Raw genomic sequence first — 15149 nt, 5'->3', positions numbered from 1 at the left:
ACGGCAAAGGTGAAATGGTGTCGACAAAATGAGTTTCTAGACACGGATGTTAAAGGGGGTATCTTCGCAAGTGGTCCTCACGTGGCGGACTTGGATTGTTTGAGGAAGGTCTGCAGCCGGCGCGATCAAGGAAGTCATTGGCCTCCTCTGGAGTATTGAAGAATTGGACTTTCCCTTCGTGTTGGATTCAGACTTTTGCTGGATATAGCATAGAATAGAGAATTTGGTTATCCTGCAGTCTCCGCTTGACCGTACTGTATGAGCGCCTTTGTGCCTGTACTGTTGGGGAAAAGTCTGAGAAGAATTGGATTGGATCTCCGTCATATTGTAGTTTCCCTCTTTCTCTGGCGGCCTTAAGTATTGTGTTGCAGTCTTTGCAGTTTAATAGCTTTGCGATAATCGGTCGAGGGTTTGCGTCCGAGGCTGGTCTGGAGTTAGGGGTCCTGTGTGCTCTTTCCACCACGAATAGCTGGGATAGGGTTTCTTTTCTGAATATTTCAATACACATCTGTTCAACGTGGTCTTCCATTTTAACCTGCAGTTGATGTTCTCTGACCCCGATAATTCTAATATTGTTTCTGCAGGAGCGTCCCTCCAAATCTTAATTTTTGGCGCAGACCGCCTTCATTTGGGATTCAAGGGTGGAAACACGGGAGGTCAGGGTTGCAGTGCCGACGTCGAGGTCTGAAACACGTTGTTCTACGGTATCCAGTCTGTCTGCGTGTTTATCAAGACGATGCTGAAGTTGATCAACCTTTGACGAAAGAGTGTGTAGTTTACTTCCCAGACCAACAATCCCGGCTTTTAAGTCCATTAGGATTTCTCTAATACCAAAATCTGGGGTTTGCTCCTCTACTGGGGGTACGTCGGGTGTTGGTGACCCTGGTCTGCTGCTGGGGATGGTTTTGCTAGAGGAGCTGGCTTCGAAATTTAGATTTGTCTGTTTTCCCCATGGTTTGTTGCTTTATTGTTCGTAGATTTACGAGGAGTGATATCTCAAGCCGACGGTGGTAATATTCAGGTGTGCCCAAGTGATAACAATATTGCTGCTGTTGATTTTGCTGGTGTATGGGAGACTGGATGGTGCTTATCTCTGGTCTGACCGATTGGGAGTGACCCTGAGGTGGTGTTGGGTACTCTTTGCTGGTGGGCGAGCGACTATGATTTTCCTGGTCGCGTCTAAGCAATGGCGCTTGCAACGGGGAGGAGTTACGTGACTCAGGGGAGCTATAACCGGTTTCCCCGCTTGCTCAGTGTTGTGGTCTGCTTGTGAGAGTGGGATATTCGATCGTCTTGTGGTTGTTTTTTCCCCCTCTGCTGCTGCGATGGTCAGCTCTATAATTAGCCTCAATTCACTATCACATTTTAGCTATGTTCTTGCCACGTTTCTCGCTCAGGCAGTGTGCAGGAACTTGGAGTGTCTTGGTGTTCTGGCTCTTGTGCTTGCGGTTCGGCATTAGAGTACAGCCGTTGGTACATGCGGCTGAGTCTCAGTGGCTTGACCAGGCCGTACCACCGGTCGTTAATAATGGGGTATCTAGGTTACTTGTTCCAATGGATGGATCTTGGCCCTTCCGTTTGTCATGGGTTATGGGCTATTTGCCAGTTGTTGTTTCACTCAATGATAGCGACCTCTGACAGATTAAGACCTGCCGCCTCAGCTGATTCAGTAGTATGAATGCATCAGGTCAGTGTTTGTGTCTTTGAACAATAGTGGATTGTACTTCAGAAGGGCGAACTCTGGGGGAGCTGATATGCTGGCGTTGGGTCACTGCCGCGGTACTGTGTTGCCCTCAGGATCCGCTGCGTATGTTGGGGTCACTCGCGGCGACTGCATCTCCGCCCAAACTTTGAATTAATGGATGCTGGCCTCCGGCAGGGCCTGCGTTCTGGGCTGTCCAGGCGGTCACTGTTGTGCCGTTGTGGCGATGAAGGTGCCCTGGGGAGGCGTGTGCTTTACTTTCTGCGGCCTCGCGGAGGGCTGCTCCATGTTTGGAGCGCTGCTGGAAGCTGGCTGCGGCGGCGCTGGCCACCGACGTGACGCCGCTCAATTGTTTGTTAGTTGCGTGGGCAGGTGAGAGGCGTGCCGGTCGCTTGAAATGCAGGAAGCGCACACTTTAGTGTGTTCCTACCTGGTCGCCCGATAGGGTTCACTCGTCGGGCCGGGTCTGTCGTTATGCTCTGCTTCAAGCCGCCCCGGGTACGGAGACTGCTGTGTCTCTAGGGCGCCGAAGGTGCGCACATCCACCCACGGTCTGCAAGCGGCTCAGTGCACACGTCTGGGCTGGTGGAGTCTGCTTGGGCCGTCCGCCGCAGGTGACAGTTCGGGTTTTCGTGGGGCTCCTCCCCTGCCGCCTTGCAGGCTGACCGGGCCTGTGAAGTCTGGGCCGTAGTTCTGGAAATATTTGGCCGTTGAAAACGAGAGTGGTCTCAAATTATTCCGTGGAATCTTGCGAATCCGCCCAATGTTAATTTGGGGTAGTTTGATCACCACAGAGGCATCGATTGCAGAGGATTAATTAGGAGCTGCACATAGCTCTCTAGGAAGCTGCCATCTTGGTTGGCTCTCTAGCGCCCTCATTTGCTTGTATGTTGAGATTTCAATAAAAACACTTTGAAAGAAAAAGAATGGCATGCTTAGGAGAGAGTGTGTGCATTAGAGGGGCAGAAAATCGAGGCGAGAGCCATGTGCTCATTCGCTCGCGCAGGGGTAATATCCTTTGCGAGTTTACACTGACTGAGCAGCGTTTCCTGAAAGAACCCTTACTGGCAATTGTGACAAATCAGGTGTATTTGTCCCTTCTCCCCAAGGGGGAGCCACCCCCTTTGATGCTAGGCGGTTGGCCCAGCTATGCAAGACCCTCCCTAGGGCTTGGGCAAGTAGGATCTCACTGGGAGTGACTCACTCTCAGAGAAAAGGGGCTTCCATTCCCAAAGGGCACTCCCTATGCAGGACACTTTATCTGCCTGCATGGGACTGCCTTGCATCCATAACATTGTGCTCTCCTTCTTTTTTTTGTCAAAATATTTTTATTGAAATATCAAACAGGACAAAGGTTGTCAAATACATTCATAATAAGAATCAATTCAAACAATCATCTCAGCGATATTTCTTTTTCATCAGAATTAAGTTTGCATATCATCAAATTCATTAATAACTGGCATTTTAAGAGAAACGTGTAACTCAAGTTAGATGCGTTTACAACAAACATCGACAGAGAGGGAAGAGGAAAAAAAAACAAAAAAAAACAAACCCCCCCAATTCAGGGTCCAATGACCATCAATCAGCTCAACTACCACCTCAGACTACCCCGGTGTCTCCTACAGAGGGCTCTTAAGGATTCAGGAAATATTTCATCATACGAGGTTGAAAAAACATGTGTTCCCTCTCAGTCACGAACTCTAAGAAGAGACCCAATATTCTAGAGAATGTATCCATTTTCCTTTCTAGAGTGGCTGTTTGCTTTTCCAAGCCCAATAGTTCCCACACCTTAACCCACCAGTATGCAATGTGGAGTCCTTCAATGTGCTTCCAAAATCTGGCGCGAGTAAGCTGGGCTGCCATGAGCAGCTGTGTTACCAAGTCTGCTTTGGGACCCGACAGTGGATATGTACCATCGTCTGGAATGGCTCCTAGTACCATTACCAGTGGATCCATGGGAAGAAGGATTCCACAGATGTCTCTAATCTTGGATCTAACCTCCAACCAAAAAGACTGGATAATTGGGCAGTACCACCATAAGTGGCCTAAGTCTCCCTTTGCCCCGCAGCCATGCCAGCAGATATCGGGGTAGTCGGGGTTAATCGCATGAAGTTTCTGCGGAGAGAAATACCAACGAAAACAGATTTTTATCGCACACTCCCTTGCTGTGGTGCATCTAGAGACCTTGTGGGCCCTTCTCCATATCCCCTGCCAAGTCCCTTGATCAATTTCCCTATCTAGCTCCCTTTCCCAAGCAGACATATAGGACATTTTCTCCTCACTCGCTTCTTCTTCTAACAGGCGGTAGCATGTAGCCACCCTTCCGGTGAGTTGACCCTCCACTAGCATCAGTTCCAGCCCCGTAGGGGATCTGATAGCTGCTTTTCTAACCACTGGGTTGGTGATCTAGTGCCTTAGCTGGCTATACCTAAACATTTCGGTTTCCGGAAGATTGAACTTAGCTTTACACTGGGCGAAAGTTAGGGGAGAGCTATTTTCATACAGGTCTTTTAATGCTAGCGGTTTCTCTTTCGACCATAGAAGAAAAGACTTAGGTTGAAGCCCTGGATTGAAGTCTGTATTTTGCAGTACTGGGGACATTGGACCAAGACCCGGTATGATATCTCTTTGGGCGCAAAATTTATCCCATGCACGGAGAGAGGTCTTAGTGGCAGGCCGAAGGGGCCCATTACGGACCTGCGATTCCCGAGAGATAAAGGGCAAGTGACGGAGAGGTATCCCGGCACTGTGTTGCTCGATATCTTGCCATCTAGGGGGTTCTCTTGGGTGAGACCATCTCAGGATTGCGGCAACCTGGGAAGCACGGTAATAACGAACAACTGAGGGAAGGCCCAATCCGCCCACCCAACAGCCACGAGTCAAGAGCTTGCGTTGGATACGGGGGGGTTTTGCGCTTCCAAACAAATCGACAGATTTCTCTCTGGAGTCCCAAGAGATCACGATCAGGGATCAGGATGAGAAGTGCTTGGAATGTGTAGAGGAGGCTAGGGAGCAGCACCATCTTGATGGCACATATTCGCCCCAGCGAGGATATCTCCTGGAGCGACCACCTCCCCAAAGAATCTTTGGCTTCCTTTAGCAGTTCCGGGATGTTAGCTTTTAGCAGACCCTCAAAGGTCGGCGTTAACTGAATACCTAGGTATTTAATGGGTGTATTCGTCCACTGGATGGGGGAAAGGCTCTGCAGAACCTTCAATGACTCGGGAGTTTCCAATAGATTTAACCCCATAGATTTGGTCATATTTATTGTGAATCCCGAAATGTTACCGAAATGGTCAAGGAGGGCCATAAGGGGGGGGGGGGGACTGGAGAGAGCCGGGTGTCTTTCAAAAAGCAAAGGATGTCATCTGCATATAACGCAACTTTATGACATTGGTTCCCAACAGCAAAACCCTTAATCTCCGGATGTAAACGAATATGCTGGGCCAGGGGTTCAATCGCCAGGGCGAATATTAACGGGGATAAGGGACACCCCTGTCTAGTCCCTCTAGTCAACAGAATCGGATTGGACCACAGTGTATTGACTCTAATTTGGGTTGAGGGTATCTGAAAATTTGAAAAGATCAATTTCAGGAATTTCTGGCCAAATCCAAAACTTTTCAACACCACAGCTAGGTAGTCCCAGGCCATGCTGTCAAATGCCCTATGGGCATCAAGGGATAGAAGGGACAGCGGACCCGGGATATTGGGGGCCAAGGTTACCAAATCAATCACCCTACCTATGTCGTCGTGTGCAGAGCGTCGTAGAATAAATCCTGACTGGTCTTTATCAATAATAGTAGGGAGCATCTCACTCAACCGCTGGGCTATAATTTTACTAAATAATTTTGCGTCTGTATTGAGTAATGCTATGGGGCAGTATGAGGAACATTCGGCAGGGTCTTTCCCAGGTTTTTCTTTTTTTTTAACCAACTTTATTTTCATTTTGTTCTTCTTTTAAAAGGAATAAAACAGTTAGCCTTTGGTTACAGCAGTATTACAACCATTATCATCTGTGAAAACAAATTATTTAACCTACTTGAACTTTGGCATCGAGACTATTATTGTCTTCCAACTTCCCCCCCCCCCCCGAGTATCCCCACCCCTTTCCCTTAGTGTTATCTGAACCAAACTAAATCAAGGTTATAACCAAAGCAAAGTTGTTTCCTGAGCTCACCGCTCCTCCGTCTACTGCAGTCTCTATCTGATATGAATGTTCCTCAGAGTCCTGGGTTTATAGAATTGAGCCTCCCTTTCCCCCACATAGTCTTGAAGTGGGTCCCACATGGCTAAGAATTTCAGGTAGGTCCCTGATTTTGTGGCGCAAATGTTCTCCATCGCCATAACTCCCCACACTTTCATCCACCACCATGGGGTTGTAGGACCTTCCACTGTCTTCCATCGTTGGGCCACTGTCATCCTTGCTGCAGACAGTAGGTGGGTGATGAGAGCCGCTCTGTTCCCTGAAGCTGCGTATAATCCTTCTGATACTGCCCCCAACAGAATGACCTTAGGGGATTGTGGTAGGTCTGCTCCTGTTATGTCTTTGAATAGACTCAGTATTTCTTTCCAATACACTTTTATCCTTGGGCACGACCACCACATATGGAATAGGTCACCTCTTTCTCCACACTGGCGCCAACAGTCTGAGGGATACGTGGGGTTCATTGTATGTATTCTACTTGGGGGCAGATACCATCGGTAGCATATCTTATATGCTGATTCTTTGATTGCCGTGGATTTGGATAGTTTGTGAGCCCTTCTCCAAATTTGACTCCATTCTTCATGTGTGATTTCCTCCCCTATGTCCCGCTCCCAGTCCTTCATATATTGGAGGGTTTCTTCTGCTTGCGATTTGTGGAGTAACCTGTAAAGTCTAGTGACCCCTTTTTCCTGTGTCCCCTCCCGTATCGTGAGCTCTAGGCCTACTGGGGGGCGTAATCCAGCCTGTTTTACCTCTGGGTGTGAGATCCAGTGACGCACTTGTATATATTTAAATCTGTGATGCTCGGTAATGCCAAATCTTTGTTTGCATAGTTCAAAGGAGAGTGGGGCATCATCCTGGTACAAGTCTCTTAAGGACACTGTATCTGCTCCCTGCCAACCGTCCCAGAACTTTTGTTGAAGCCCAGGCGTAAAATCAGGATTATGTACTATAGGGGACATTGGACCCAGGCCTAGTTTGATCCCCCTGCCGTGGATCGCCGTATCCCATGTGTGAAGTGTCGTTTTTGTCGCTTTCAATAGGATACCTCCTCTCTCTCGTGCTTTTGGCTTGAGGAATGGTAGCATACAAAGTGGGGTGTCCGTCGCAGACTGTTCTATTTCCCCCCACCCTGGGAGGGGGTCCCTACCTGCCCATTTCAGTGCTGGCGCCAATATGGCTGCTAATACATATCTCCATATATCCGGCACACCTAACCCCCCCCCATTAGTGTTGGGCGCATCATAATCTTTCCCACGTTTTTAAATTAGAGTAGTGAAGGAACCTGCCATGGAATGAGTGACTGAGCCTGTCTCCCATAAGTAATTAAAGGTTTCAGTGAGATGGGGTATGAGCTCAGATGAGAATACCTTATAGAATGTGTTAGTGAAGCCATCTGGTCCTGGGGCTTTGCCCGCGGGGAGTGCTTTAATCGCTGATTCTACCTCTTGCATATTTATGGGAGTTTCCAATGACTCTCGTAAGGGTTGAGGAATTTGCGGGAGCTTTGCAGTAGCTAAGAAGGCTTTAGAGATCTGTGGATTCCCTAAGTGGGGCGTGGCTTGTTCCGTAAAGTACTTCTCAAATATTTGGAGTTTGCCTTTCTCTGAGTAAGTAGATCTCCCAGCCTCGTCCTTGAGAGCGTCTATTCTGTTTTGTCGGTTCTGCTTTTTTAATTTGGCCGCCAGGAGTTTATTCGCTTTGTTCCCTTTCGAATAGAAATATTGTTTGGTTAGCAGCATCGAGTAAGCCGATTTACCCATATGATGTGCCTCTAGCGCTCTCTTTGCAATTTGCATGTCTCTCAGAGATCATCGAGAGCCAGTTGCTTTGTGTATCTCTTCAAGTCTGCGAGCTTCTCCTTCCAGTTGTGCTCGCAGAGCCTCCCTGGCTTTCCCTCTCTGGACTGCCTGAGCAATCAGCTGACCCCTTATTATCGCCTTGGCTGCATCCCAGATTGTACCCATATTCATAACTCCTGTTTTGTTCTCACGAAGTAAGAATCTATGGTCTTTCTTATCTGTGTGCGAACCAAAGGGTCTTCAAGTAAAAATTCATTCAGCCTCCAGGGAGGCCTTTGGGCCGGGGTTTCATAAAAGGGTGACAACACAAGCCTCACCGGAGCATGATCAGAGAGGGCTTCAGGTAGAATTTCTACTGCCCGCACCCGTGAAACTAAGGAGTCAGAGATCAGAAACATATCTAACCTAGAAAAACCCCCATGAGACGCTGAGAAAAAGGTATAATCCCGTTCACTTTGATGACAATAGCGCCAGATCTCGATGAGGGAATGATCTTGCAGTAAAGTGGTGAGTGCACGAAAATTATTCCTGTCTGACAAGGTAGGAGGCAGAGTTTTATCTAAAAGGGGATTTAAAACTGCATTAAAGTCTCCCCCAATGAGAATTTCCCCTTCCGCATGGTCAATCAGGGCCTTGGAAAGCTTAGCAAAGAATGTATCTTGTCTGACATTTGGGCCGTAAATCGAAACTAATGTGATCTTACGTCCGTCTAATAGCCCCACCACTAGCAAGAACCTCCCCTCCGCATCACAGACCACTTTAGTCCCAAACCGAGTGCCCTTCCGAAACCAAGATGACGATGCCCCTTTTTTAAGCCCACTTGAGGCGAACCATTTTATGGGGTAAAATTTGTTATTAAGACGCGGTTCATCCGCAGGGCACAGATGGGTCTCTTGCAGGAGTAAGACCATCGCTTGTAAAGTAGCCATTCTATGAAAGAGGGCTTAAAGGTGAATTTAAACCTTGTACATTCAATGTGACACAAGTGAGGGTAGGTGGCGCCATCTTTAGCTCGGGCCGGCTTTCCCGCCCGCCTCAGAATCGTCTGACATACCCATTGTTTTTCTTAATGACATGTATACCGGGATAGAGACTTCTACTATCCATTATCCCCACCAATAACATGGGGTAGAGCATATGTGACACATTGGACAACACCCTGGGGCTGAGTGAGCAAGACCCTCTTGGGGAAAAGGAACATACGAAAAGATCTGTGGAGAGAAGGGAGACCCCAATGGGAAAAATAAAAATTAAAAAAAAGAAATTGCATATACAATCATCCCAAAAACCTGGGATTGTTTGAAAACCCCAGTTAATTCTTCCCAATTGGTAATCATGTTGGGCGTAATCCGCACAGGCGCCCGAACCTATAAACTAAAATGAAGTTTAGTCGCCCTAGGCCACCCGCATTAAACTTCAGGCATGACGAGTGTGCATATAGAACTGGCAAATAACGTGAACCAAAAGACAGAGCTACCAAACCAGGATTCTCAGGAGAGGTGGTCCCGCCATGGGTCTCTATGCGAAGAGGACTAGGCAGTTTTCGGCCGCAACAGGTGAGGAACTAATCTCACTTATTTGTTACCCTCCGGCATTTACATTTCTTAAACATTCAGTTCAACCCTTCGCTGTGACCTCCCCCTCCGCCTCCCTAGGAGTGTTTTCAGGGCTTTGAATCTCTGGGTCCTCCGCACGCTCCCCATCCCGCCGAAGAGCTGGTTCCTGACGACACCACTCCCGAGGCTTCTTCTGCTTATCCCTTGGCGAGGGAGCAAAACTTAGTTCTGTTGCAGCCTGAGCTCCGAGGCCCGTGGAGTTGGACTTGCTCCCCTCTGCCATCAAGGCACTGGCCTCTTCCTCCGAGGAAACCACGTGATGTTGACTCTGATACTCAAAGAGTAGTTTGCAAGGATACCCCCAACGATAACGGATCTGCTTAGATCGCAACCAAGCTGTCACATTACGGATGCATCTCCTATAGTGTATATGGAGAAATGTCCTGAAAAAGCTGCAGCGTCGCTCCTCGGAACAGCACTGTGGAAGAGTTCCTAGTGGCTGCCATGATCTTTTCCTTCTGATGAAAGAAATGCACCCGTGAGTACATCCGGGAGGAGGTTCCGTTTGAGGTGGGTAGCAGAATAAACACAGTGAGTTCTATCCAGGAGTAATTCGTATGATGCAGGGATCTTTAAGATGGATCTGAACATTGCTTCCACGTATTCCGGTAGTTACTGATCAGTAACCTGCCGGGGAATTCCTCGGAGCCGGACATTATTCCTTTTTGACCTATTTTCAAGGTCCGCCTGCTTTGCCCAAACCTCCTCCAGATGGTCCTCTATGGACCTCACTCTTTCAGTCAGCACTTCCACTTCATGTGCATGTTCACATGTCACGTTTCCAACTCATTAATCCTGGTTTCCAGGCCTGTAAGGTGGGATGTCAGATCTGCTAGTGAGCGGGTTAATGTATCTTTGGAGGTTTTAATTTCAGATTTGATTTCCGCCGTAATTTCTTGCTTGAAAGATTTGAGCAGAGCTTCGACAACTTCCCTGGAGAGGGCCATACTCATGTCCTGGCCGGAGGGTGGCGGTGGATGTTTTTCAGCTTCAACGATGCGTGAACAAGGGGAGGTCATTGTCTGCAGTGATAAAAACGCTTGAATACCTTCTGCCTTCCGTTTAGCCGCAGTTTTAGGCATTGCCAGCGTATGCAAAGTTGGGGGGCAGGAGGACAAGGCAGATCTCTTACTAGCAATGCCGAGGAGAGGGTTTCTGAAGGAACAGTCCCCGCAAGCTTTTCTCGTTCCAAAATCCCGTACTCCTAGGGGTGTATCAAACACCAAGTTCTGATCGCCTCCGATCCCCTCGTAGAACCCCCTTCCAGTTGTTCCGCTCTTCCTCCTCCCCCATTCCTCACAGGCCATCAACCTTCCCACGCTTTGCCGGCCCCTCAAGCAGAGTCTCTCACTTATCCTCCAGCTCTGTCTCCAGCCAGCGGGGTTCCGAAGATCCGGCAGCCTTGCAACATCTGCCTCCAAACGAGGGTTTACCCCCCACTTGGATTCCTGGGGCCAGCTGATCCACGAAGATCAGGGGTATGCCCGCACTCCTCGAGTGTGCCTGGGTTTAATTCTTCTGGCGCGCCTCTTGCGGGAAAGCGCCATGTCCTAGCCATCGCTGATGATAGGTCTCCGCATATGAACTCCTTCCAGGCCCTGAGCACGGATCTCCTGGGCTTCCTCAAATCATGATTTCCTGTAACCCACTCCCTCCTCCGAAATGCTGTGGCTCCTCCGTGTCGTGGGGAACGTCAAGACCCCAGCACCTTCTCCCCAGTGAGACACATAAATACCCTTATTCAAATGGGCAGCACTAGAAGCCGCTCCTGCGAGGTAGAAGTTTCCGGATCGATGAGCTGGCCAACGCCGTGGGACGCCTTGCCCCGTCCAACAGAATCGGCAGAATCCCAGCAGGTAGCAGAAAGTGGCAGGCGAACTCGCAATGGCGATCCTGGCGCCGGATTCCTCCCAGGGCAGCACACCCCACCCCAGAAGGTCGCAGGATGGAGCGTGTGCACGATCGGTGAACGGGTTGCAGAGGGTTTCGCAGAGCTACGCGCCTGGAGCGCTGGGACTCCCACGGGCCGCGGCTCCTCCCGGTCAGAGCTCACGATACCTCTGACACAGTCAAACCCACCAACACAGGACACAGAGACCGGTGCTCTCGCCCGTCGGTGAAGTCCGCCCGATCAGGAAACACAGCAGACAGCTCAGATGGACAAACGAAAACATCGGTTCGCCTCTTCCACTGGCGCTCATCTCGGTCTCCCGGGATGCTCCGTCATAGTATCTCGTCACCGGGTGACATTTGCTCAGTAAATTAGGTGTAAGGGCATGAGAAAACTTGTAGATTCGGGCGCCTGCAGACTGAGCTCATGGCGAACACGCCCACCCCCCCATCGTGCTCTCCTTCTGTTCGGCTGTAGGTAATGTGGAAACCAACACGTTATTTGAAAATAACTGAGATATCACTTTAAGAGGAAATGGCTTTGAAAACCAGATGAGGCGACCCAAACAGAGGAGAGTGCGGTATGCAGCGGAAGCACCCTGATGTCAGAACGACAAGGAGAGGTGTAGCTGAGTGCAGCTGTGGAGCCTGCAGTACTCTGAGAAGCAGGGAAGGCAATTAGGAGACACTGGAAGGACCGGCGTAGCAGACAGCTGGAGAACTGTTGTCAGGACGGAATCAGAGGAACCAACCAAAGAGGTGTCATCACCACGGTGGTGCCGTGGTGGCCCTGAAGCCCTCTGAACTATGGCAACTCCTGGATGCTAGGAATCGAGGACAGCTTCCACCTGCTGCTCTTCGAGGAACGCAGCAAGCTACAGAGAGGCCAAGACCAGAGCAACCGAGAAGCACAACCGATGAGAGGAAATTGACAAACCAGAGCATGAGCCGACTTCCACAGTGTCACCTGAGGCTGATGCAGGTACAGTGGTGTGTTGGAGGAGTGGGCTGTCGCCAGCAGGACAAATAACTAAGCAAAGAGACAATGATTCTGATACATGTATCAACGGAATAACGAGTGAGCAGAAACAGATATCTGATGAGATATTCAATAACCTAAAGCAGGAAAAAAGATAGGAATCGTTAAAGTAGAAATAACTATTGTGGGAAGAGAGAGACAACCCCAAGCAGTGATTTCAAGAGCGACAATTGTTAAGGAGTGGGTAGACCCCTATGATAAAAGCTGTGTAACGTATTGAGTTAGGTGAAGTACAACAAGAAAGAGCAAACTGGTGAAGCCATCTCAGAGGTGGGTAACTTTCAAAACGAATAAGTCAGAGGACCAACCCAGAGCGAAAGGAAAGTGTTTAAGAGACTAAATTCAAGAGAGCTTTTTTTTTGTTTAAATAAAGCACTTAAAAATGTCTGTGTTGTGTCCGACTCCTTCTTCCAACCCGCCACACAAGTCATCTAAGAAATAAAGAGCTTGAATATATACACTGATCTAAAACACCACACAGGCTGAATGCTAATAAATCAGTTTAGTATATATGTATATCATTTCATTTAATGATTCACTATTTCTTCTCAGGATCAGCAATGATTTATTACTGTGGGAACCTACAGCTCCATCTCCAGTGGAGACATTTGAAAATCTTTCCTATGGTTTTGGACTTTCGGTGGCGAGTCAGCTGATAAACACCTTCAGCAAAGACAACTCTAATCAGTGTAAATCAGCACATCACTATGGTATGTCCTTTACTCATTCCCCTAAACCTGTTGTTGCTTGGTTTAATTGAATAGTTTCATGCTTCTTTGGATATTGCTGTAACCTTACACGTCTACTCCTTTGAGCTCCTGTATACTGCGTTTTATGTTCACAAAACAGTGTTCTTTATAATAATAGTCCATAGTCCCCTTGCAGCACACCTTTTCTTATTCGCCAAATCCATGAGTCAATTATTACTAGCCAATAAAAAGCGGCAAGGAGTGACTGTGAGAGAGGGTAATAGGAGCAGAAGAGCAGGCAGTTTTATATCTATCTTTGCAGATGTCACACTTTGTCCAGAAACTTCTCCGAAGTGTACTTTGCAGATTTCAGACTCTGTCCAGAAACTTCTCTGAAGTGCTAAAGGGGAAGAGAGCAGAGGGGAGGTGGAGTAGGCACCTATTTTCATTTACAGTCCGATTAGAAGGTGACGGAGGGAGCGCTCACTGGCGTTGCGTGTTAATGTGAGTGGAAGGCAGGTAATGCCTACTGGCCCTGGTCCTAACATTCAAATTGGCCTCAGAGACCAAATCATTGGTAAACATTGTCCAAAGTTGTAGAAGCTGACAATCGGGAACAATGATGGTTGTGAGTAACCATGACATCATTGTGAAATAGTCAATCTCCTAGAGAAACTGAATGTTGACTGGACAGTTAACCAGTGTGCATTTCAGGACAAGCAGTATCTTTTCTGACTTACTAGACCTTTGACTTTGAAGCAGCAAAGTGCTTTCAAAGAGAGTCTCTTAGTGTTGGGGGAAGGTGAGAGGGTGTAGAAAGAGAGGGGACAAGTAGCCTGAAGTCTTCATGCTGAAAACCTCAGGCACTGTAGGAGCAGCATGACAGGTTTCCAGTCCTGCATCTGTGTAAACTATCAAGGAACCTCACGTTTGGTCTAGGTAGTGCGCCAAGCCAGAAGAGGACTCGGACCAGAGGATATGGTTTCCAAGTAACTTTATTTTGAAGGGATTGTGTCCTCCGACGTATTCCTTATCTTAGATATCTCTTTCCAGCTTTGCTGGCCTCGGAAATTTTTTCTCTAGAGGGCGCTGCGCGTCGATGTCTGCCGAGTCGATGTCCCTCGACAGCCGCCGTATCAACGTCAGCGCCATCCTGCCTATAAAGACCGCGCGCAGCGTCCGTTGCTCAGTTCCGTTTTTCCGCGCTTACTCAGTGCCTCGGAATATCGTTGCTCAGTTTCGTAGAGAATTAATCCAATTTCCTCGAGATATTCGATCCATACTCGATGGCTTCCTTGTCGGAACCGACGACCCCTCGGTCTGGCTTTAAAAAATGCCGAGACTGTGGAAAAAAAATGTCGCTGACTGACCCTCACAGAGTTTGTCTGTGGTGTTTGGGAGCTGAACACCATTGTCCGGAGTGCGAGGACTGTATGTCCATGACAGCTAAGGCCCTGAAGGAGCGTAGGGGGAAGTTGGGAAAAGGTAAGACTTCTAAAGCTTCTTCTTCTTCGACGAAGTCGAGACATTCGTCTCCTCGTCACCATTCGCGCTCCAGGTCTCGAAGCGGGTCCCATCACTCCTCGAGATCGAAGCACTCGAAGAGGAGACGTCGAAGATCCCCTTCTTCGTCCTCCTCTTCCTCTTTTTCACCTAAGAGAATCCCTTGCCCCACGAAACATAGTTCCCGGGCTGAATGGGAGGAATTCCGAAAAAATATGAGCGTCTTCGAGAAAGCGGCCTCGACCCCCTCGAAGACTGCCGAGAGCGATGCTCTGGTCGAAAGACCCAAAGGTCCAAAACGGTGCGAGTCGCAGTACCCGGCGAAGGAAGCTTCTCGAGCGCGTGACGAACCCTCGAGTAAAGCTAAGACCTCAAATCCTTCTTCGAAGGTTCCGTCGACGCCGTCGACGAAGGTTCCGTCGACGCCGTTGTCGAAGGGACCTTCGACACACGGGTCTGTCGACTCGACGCCATCCTCGACACCGGCGTCGACGCCAAGGAAAGTCACGGTTGCGGCGCAGCCAGTGGCTATTCCCAGGTCTTCGATGACGATGTCGTCGAGATTGTCGACATCCTCAAGCAGAATTCCAATTTTATCGAGGACCTCGAGGCCTCCGCCTTTGTTTTCGACGCCACGTTTGAAGCCTTCGACGTTGGCGTCGACGACATCGACGTTTTCGAGGCCGATTACAACAAGTTTGGCA

At 48.8% G+C, this 15149-nt stretch overlaps 1 protein-coding gene across 6 annotated transcripts in view; it reads left to right on the top strand.

Moving 5' to 3' along the window:
- Window positions 1–15149, top strand: part of ATG2B (autophagy related 2B) — a 5509925-nt gene that overhangs the window by 2491149 nt on the left and 3003627 nt on the right. For all 6 annotated transcript variants that reach the window (XM_069637692.1, XM_069637689.1, XM_069637687.1 and 3 more), the window contains one exon: window positions 12806–12963. In XM_069637692.1, the coding sequence (XP_069493793.1) occupies window positions 12806–12963 (158 nt within the window). The remainder of the gene's footprint in view (window positions 1–12805; window positions 12964–15149) is intronic.

The sequence above is a fragment of the Ambystoma mexicanum genome, chromosome 14 (assembly GCF_040938575.1).
Source record: "Ambystoma mexicanum isolate Mex_15411 chromosome 14, UKY_AmexF1_1, whole genome shotgun sequence".
NCBI lineage: Eukaryota > Metazoa > Chordata > Amphibia > Caudata > Ambystomatidae > Ambystoma > Ambystoma mexicanum.
This window is presented reverse-complemented; position numbering and strand designations above follow the sequence as displayed.